This window comes from Entelurus aequoreus, linkage group LG03, assembly GCF_033978785.1.
Source record: "Entelurus aequoreus isolate RoL-2023_Sb linkage group LG03, RoL_Eaeq_v1.1, whole genome shotgun sequence".
NCBI classification, from domain to species: domain Eukaryota; kingdom Metazoa; phylum Chordata; class Actinopteri; order Syngnathiformes; family Syngnathidae; genus Entelurus; species Entelurus aequoreus.
This window is the reverse complement of record NC_084733.1, coordinates 89,193,369-89,200,868: the sequence shown is the minus strand read 5'-3', so window position 1 is coordinate 89,200,868 and position 7,500 is coordinate 89,193,369. Positions and strand designations below refer to the sequence as shown.

The 7,500-nt window shown below is 31.0% G+C and overlaps 1 protein-coding gene across 1 annotated transcript in view; it reads left to right on the top strand.

Moving 5' to 3' along the window:
- The window catches only part of LOC133647065 (DENN domain-containing protein 5B-like), a 70,451-nt gene that overhangs the window by 34,797 nt on the left and 28,154 nt on the right, over window positions 1-7,500 (top strand). Inside the window, exon 7 of the mRNA XM_062043125.1 lies at window positions 7,119-7,269. Within this exon, the coding sequence (XP_061899109.1) occupies window positions 7,119-7,269 (151 nt within the window). The remainder of the gene's footprint in view (window positions 1-7,118; window positions 7,270-7,500) is intronic.

Below are 7,500 nucleotides of genomic sequence, written 5' to 3'. Positions count from 1 at the left end.
CACATCAAAACGACAAAGTACATTTCTTACAAGTATCATTATCACTGGAGGACGAGGAATAGCTAAACATACTTCACTACACACCGTAGGAGGATACAATAGCTCACCGGCGTCACAATGTAAACAAACGCCATGGGTGGATCTACACCTGACATCCACTGTAATGATACCAAGTACAGGAGCGTATCTAGTCGATACTACTATGATTACATCGATATTTGTTATCTTCACATAATCTTTTTTCCTTTTTAAAAAAATTCATATTATGTTTAAAAGGTCAGGAAATACGTCCATGGACACATGAGGACTTTAAATATGACCAATGTACGATCCTGTAACTACTTGGTATCGAATCGATACCTAAATGTGTGGTATCATCCAAAATTAATGTAAAGTATCAAAGAAAAGAAGAATAAGTGATTATTACATTTGAACAGAAGTGTAGATAGAACATGTTAAAAGAGAAAATAAGCAGATATTAACAGTAAATGAACAAGTAGATTAATAATACATTTTTACAGTCACATCAGAACGACAAAGTACATTTCTTACAAGTACCATTATCACTGGAGGACGAGGAATAGCTAAACATGCTTCACTACACACCGTAGGAGGATACAATAGCTCACCGGCGTCATTCTGAATGTAAACAAATGCCAAGGGTGGATCTACACCTGACATCCACTGTAATGATACCAAGTACAGGAGCGTATTTAGTCGATACTACTATGATTACATCGTTATTTTTAGCATCTTTTTTTCCTTTTTTTAAATTTATATTATGTTTATAAAGTCAGTAAATACGTCCATGGACACATGAGGACTTTGAATATGACCAATGTATGATCCTGTAACTACTTGGTATCGGATCCATACCTAAATGGGTGGTATCATCCAAAACTAATGTAAAGTATCAAAGAAGAGAAGAATAAGTGATTATTACATTTGAACAGAAGTGTAGATAGAACATGTTAAAAGAGAAAATAAGCAGATATTAACAGTAAATGAAAAAGTAGATTAATAATCATTTTTTAGAGTTTGTCCCTCGAAGGTTGACAAAATAATAGGTGTATAAATGACACAATATGTTACTGCAGACTAATTAGGAGTCTTTGTTTGTTTACTTACTACTAAAAGACAAGTTGTCTAGTATGTTCACTATTTTATTGAAGGACTAAATTACAATAATAAACATATGTTTCATGTACACTAAGATTTTTTGTACAAATAAAGACAATAATGACATTAGGGGAACTAATAGATGCTAAAGAATGTGGTGGGGGGGTGAGGGGGTGAGCAGGGTCTTTCCTTTTTTCCACTGGAGGGTGAGGGAGTCTTGCAGGTCCAGCATGTGTGTCGCAATCATCCAGCCATTCAGACACGGAAAAACAAATTAATCAATAATTTAAATACACATATTTTAAATTAATCCAGGATTTCTGTATATTTTAAAATGATTAATTTAAATATTATATTTTAAATTAATCAATAAAAAAATTACAATATTAAATAAATTACAAATATTTATTGAATTAAAAAAGTAATTAAAAAAAAATATACCATTCACTTTATTATCTAGATAATAAATACATCTTCAAAACAAGATGCTGCATCTCAAGGGGTTTTCCATTAATAAATTCAAATGTATATAGAGACATACTGTAATAACTTGAAGTAAATAATGAAGATTAAAAACCAATTACAAACAAAAAATAAACTAACTTAAAAATGGTCTACTTTTTTCTTATAAAATTGGGAACAATTGCTCATATTTGTTTTTTTTCCGTAATATTTCAATATTTTCTCACAAAATTATTACTTTTTAATGCAAAATGGTGACATTTGTCATATAAAATACAGACTTTTATCACAATGTTGACAATTGTTTTGTTGTTCTTGTAAAATAGTGACAATTTGAGTAAAATTATGACTTTTGTCATAATTTTTCCAAGTAAAATTCCGATATTGCCAACATTTTTTAATTTTCTTACAAAAATGTGACTTTTGTCGAGTAAAATTACGAGTCTTTTCATAAAATTACCAAAATTCTAAGTTTTTCTTGTAAAATTGCGACTGTTATCGAGTAAAATTCCAACTTTTATCGTAACGTTGCACAAATGTTCCGTTTTTCTTGTAAAATGTTGACTCGCGTTGAGTAAAATGACGACTTTTATTCTAACACTGACCAAATTCTAAGTTTTTCTTGTGAAATTGTGACCTTTTTCTTATTACAAACAAAAAATAAATAAATTAACTTAAATTGTCGACTTTTTTCTTATAAAATTGGGAACAATTGCTCATATTCTTTGTTTTTTTTCCGTAATATTTCAATATTTTCTCACAAAATTATTACTTTTTAATGCAAAATGGTGACATTTGTCATATAAAATTCAGACTCTTACCACAATATTGCCAATTTTTTTGTTGTTCTTGTAAAATAGTGACATTTTTTAGTAAAATTATGACTTTTGTCATCATTTTTCCAAGTAAAATTCCAATAATATTGCCAACATTTTTTTGTTTTCTTACAAAAATGTGACTTTTGTCAAGTGAGATTACGACTCTTTTCATAAAATTGCCAAAATTTCAAGCTTTTCTTTTAAAATTGCGACTGTTATCCAGTAAAATTCCAACTTTTATCATAACATTGCGCAAATGTTCCGTTTTTCTTGTAAAATTTTGAGTAAAATGATGACTTTTATTATAATACTGCCAACATTCTACGTTTTTCTTGTGAAATTATGACCTTTTTCTTGTGAAATTATGACCTTTTTCTTGTGAAATTCCAACTCATTTTTCACAACAAGCTTTTTTATATTTGCATAGTATGTATATATTATTAATGTTGTAAATACACATCTGCATATATCTAGAAAGGCTGGTCCTAAAGAGGGCGGCGCGTGCGTGCGTGCGTGCGTGTGTGTGTGTGTGTGCAGCTCAGGCCATGGAGACATACTGTATATAGAGACATACTGTAATAACTTGAAGTAAATAATGAAGATTAAAACCAATTACAAACAAAAAATAAACTAACTTAAAAATTGTCTACTTTTTTCTTATAAAATTGGGAACAATTTCTCATATTCTTTGTTTTTTTTCCGTAATATTTCAATATTTTCTCACAAAATTATTACTTTTTAATGCAAAATGGTGACATTTGTCATATAAAATTCAGACTCTTACCACAAAATTGCCAATTTTTTTGTTGTTCTTGTAAAATAGTGACATTTTTTACTAAAATTATGACTTTTATCATCATTTTTCCAAGTAAAATTCCGATATTGCCAACATTTTTTTGTTTTCTTAAAACTTTTTGACTTTTGTCAAGTGAGATTACGACTCTTTTCATAAAATTGCCAAAATTTCAAGCTTTTCTTGTAAAATTGTGACTGTTATCGAGTAAAATTCCAACTTTTATCATAACGTTGCACAAATGTTCCGTTTTTCTTGCGTTGAGTAAAATTAAGACTTTTATTATAATACTGCCAAAATTTATACGTTTTTCTTGTGAAATTGTGACCTTTTTCTTGTGAAATTCCAACTCATTTTTCACAACAAGCTTTTTTATATTTGCATAGTATGTATATATTATTAATGTTGTAAATACACATCTGCATATATCTAGAAAGGCTGGTCCTAAAGAGGGAGGCGCGTGCGTGCGTGCGTGCGTGCGCGTGTGTGTGTGTGTGTGTGTGTGTGCAGCTCAGGCCATGGAGACATACTGTATATAGAGACATACTGTAATAACTTGAAGTAAATAATGAAGATTAAAACCAATTACACACAAAAAATAAATAAACTAACTTAAATTGTCAGCTTTTTTTTTATAAAATTGGGAACAATTTCTCTTTTTTTTTTCTTTTCTGTAATATTGCAATATTTTCTCACAAAATGATTACTTTTTAATGCAAAATGGTGACATTTGTCATATAAAATTCAGACTTTTACCACAAAAATTGCCTATTTTTTTGTTGTTCTTGTAAAATAGTGACAATTTTGAGTAAAATTATGACTTTTGTCATATTTTTTCCAAGTAAAATTCCGATAATATTGCCAACATTCTTTAGTTTTCTTAAAAAAATGTGACTTTTGTCGAGTAAAATTACGACTCTTTTCATAAAATTGCCAAAATTTCAAGCTTTTCTTTCAAAATTGCGACTGTTATTGAGTAAAATTCCAACTTGTATCATAATATTGCACAAATGTTCCGTTTTTCTAGTAAAATGTTGACTTGCGTTGAGTAAAATGACGACTTTTCATTATAATACTGCCAACATTCTACGTTTTTCTTGTGAAATTGTGACCTTTTTCTTGTGAAATTCCAACTCCTTTTTCACAACAAGCTTTTTTTTATTTGCATAGTATGTATATATTATTAATGTTGTAAATACACATCTTTATATATCTAGAAAGGCTGGTCCTAAAGAGGGCGGCGCGTGCGTGCGTGCGTGCGTGCGTGCGTGCGTGCGTGTGTGTGTGTGTGTGCGCGCAGCTCAGGCCATGGAGACATACTGTATATAGAGACATACTGTAATAACTTGAAGTAAATAATGAAGATTAAAACCAATTACAAACAAAACATAAACTAACTTAAAAATGGTCTACTTTTTTCTTATAAAATTGGGAACAATTTCTCATATTCTTTGTTTTTTTTCCGTAATATTTCAATATTTTCTCACAAAATTATTACTTTTTAATGCAAAATGGTGACATTTGTCATATAAAATTCAGACTTTTACCACAATATTGCCAATTTTTTTGTTGTTCTTGTAAAATAGTGACATTTTTTAGTAAATTTATGACTTTTGTCATCATTTTTCCACGTAAAATTCCGATAATATTGCCAACATTCTTTAGTTTTCTTACAAAAATGTGACTTTTGTCGAGTAAAAAGACGACTCTTTTCATAAACTTGCCAAAATTTCAAGCTTTTCTTTCAAAATTGCGACTGTTATCGAGTAAAATTCCAACATTTATCATAACATTGCGCAAATGTTCCGTTTTTCTCGTAAAATTTGGAGTAAAATTATGACTTTTATTATAATACTGCCAACATTCTAAGTTTTTCTTGTGCAATTGTGACCTTTTTCTTGTGAAATTCCAACTCATTTTTCACAACAAGCTTTTTTATATGTGCATAGTATGTATATATTATTAATGTTGTAAATACACATCTTTATATATCTAGAAAGGCTGGTCCTAAAGAGGGAGGCGCGTGCGTGCGTGTGTGCGTGTGTGTGTGTGTGTGCAACTCAGGCCATGGAGACATACTGTATATAGAGACATACTGTAATAACTTGAAGTAAATAATGAAGATTAAAACCAATTACAAACAAAAAATAAATAAATTAACTTAAATTGTCGACTTTTTTCTTATAAAATTGGGAACAATTTCTCATATTCTTTGTTTTTTTTTCCGTAATATTTCAATATTTTCTTACAAAATTATTACTTTTTAATGCAAAATGGTGACATTTGTCATATAAAATTCAGATTTTTACCACAATATTGCCATTTTTTTTGTTGTTCTTGTAAAATAGTGAAATTTTTTAGTAAATTTATGACTTTTGTCATCATTTTTCCACGTAAAATTCCGATAATATTGCCAACATTTTTTAGTTTTCTTTAAAAAATGTGACTTTTGTCGAGTAAAATGACGACTCTTTTCATAAAATTGCCAAAATTTTAAGCTTTTCTTGTAAAATTGCGACTGTTATCGAGTAAAATTCCAACTTTTATCATAAAATTGCGCAAATGTTCCGTTTTTCTCGTAAAATTTTGAGTAAAATGATGACTTTTATTATAATACTGCCAACATTCTAAGTTTTTCTTGTGAAATTGTGACCTTTTTCTTGTGAAATTCCAACTCATTTTTCACAACAAGCTTTTTTATATTTGCATAGTATGTATATATTATTAATGTTGTAAATACACATCTTTATATATCTAGAAAGGCTGGTCCTAAAGAGGGAGGCATTATTCTCAGGTCTCACGAAAGTAACAATTACAACAATGTGTGTGTGTGTGCGTGTGCGTGTGCGTGTGCGTGTGCGTGCAATTTTACTCAACGCAAGTCAACATTTTACAAGAAAAACGGAACATTTGTGCAATATTATGATAAAAGTTGGAATTTTACTCGATAACAGTCGCAATTTTAAAAGAAAAGCTTGAAATTTTGGCAATTTTATGAAAAGAGTCGTAATTTTACTCAACAAAAGTCACATTTTTTTTAAAGAAAACTAACTATTTTGGCAATATTGTAATAATAATCGGAATTTTACTTGGAAAAATTATGACAAGTCATAATTTTACTCAAAAATGTCACTATTTTACAAGTGTGTGTGCGTGCGTGTGATTTTACTCAACGCAAGTCAACATTTTACAAGAAAAACGGAACATTTGTGCAATATTATGATAAAAGTTGGAATTTTCCTCTAACAGTCGCAATTTTACAAGAAAAGCTTGAAATTTTGTCATATAAAATTCAGACTTTCACCACAAAAATTGCCAATTTTTTTGTTGTTCTTGTAAAATAGTGACATTTTTGAGTTAAATTATGACTTTTGTCATCATTTTTCCACGTAAAATTCCGATAATATTGCCAACATTTTTTAGTTTTCTTTAAAAAATGTGACTTTTGTCGAGTAAAATGACGACTCTTTTCATAAAATTGCCAAAATTTCAAGCTTTTCTTTCAAAATTGCGACTGTTATCGAGTAAAATTCCAACTTTTATCATAACGTTGCACAAATGTTCAGTTTTTCTTGTAAAATTTTGAGTAAAATTATGAATTTTATCATAATACTGCCAACATTCTACGTTTTTCTTGTGAAATTGTGACCTTTTTCTTGTGAAATTCCAACTCATTTTTCACAACAAGCTTTTTTATATTTGCATAGTATGTATATATTATTAATGTTGTAAATACACATCTTTATATATCTAGAAAGGCTGGTCCTAAAGAGGGAGGCATTATTCTCAGGTCTCAAGAAGGTAACAAATACAAGTGTGTGTGTGTGTGTGTGTGTGTGTGTGTGTGTGTGTGTGTGTGTGTGTGTGTGTGTGTGTGTGTGTGTGTGTGTGTGTGTGTGTGTGTGTGTGTGTGTGTGTGTGTGCAGCTCAGGCCATCGAGCGCCGCCTGCTGAAGGCCGACCACACGGCCATCCACCCCCACCTGCTGGACATGAGGATCGGCCAGGGTCTCCACCAGCCCGGCTACTTCCCCAAGCTGCAGGCTGACGTGCTGGTGCAGGCGCAGACCACCAACAAGTGAGTCTGCATTTGTCTCGCCTCTCTTCTTTAGTCATCTGTACAGCCACTGTGGCGTTACCTCGGGTGAGGACGCCGCAGGAGGAGCCGAGAGGTCACTGCATGGTGTGAGAAGATTTATGAGGTACTTGAAGTCTGGAGGGAAGGCAGGGGTGCAAATCAGTGTGGTGGTGTGGCAGTGGATTTGTAAATGGGCTCCATTACAACATTCATAGTGACTGTGATTCATGA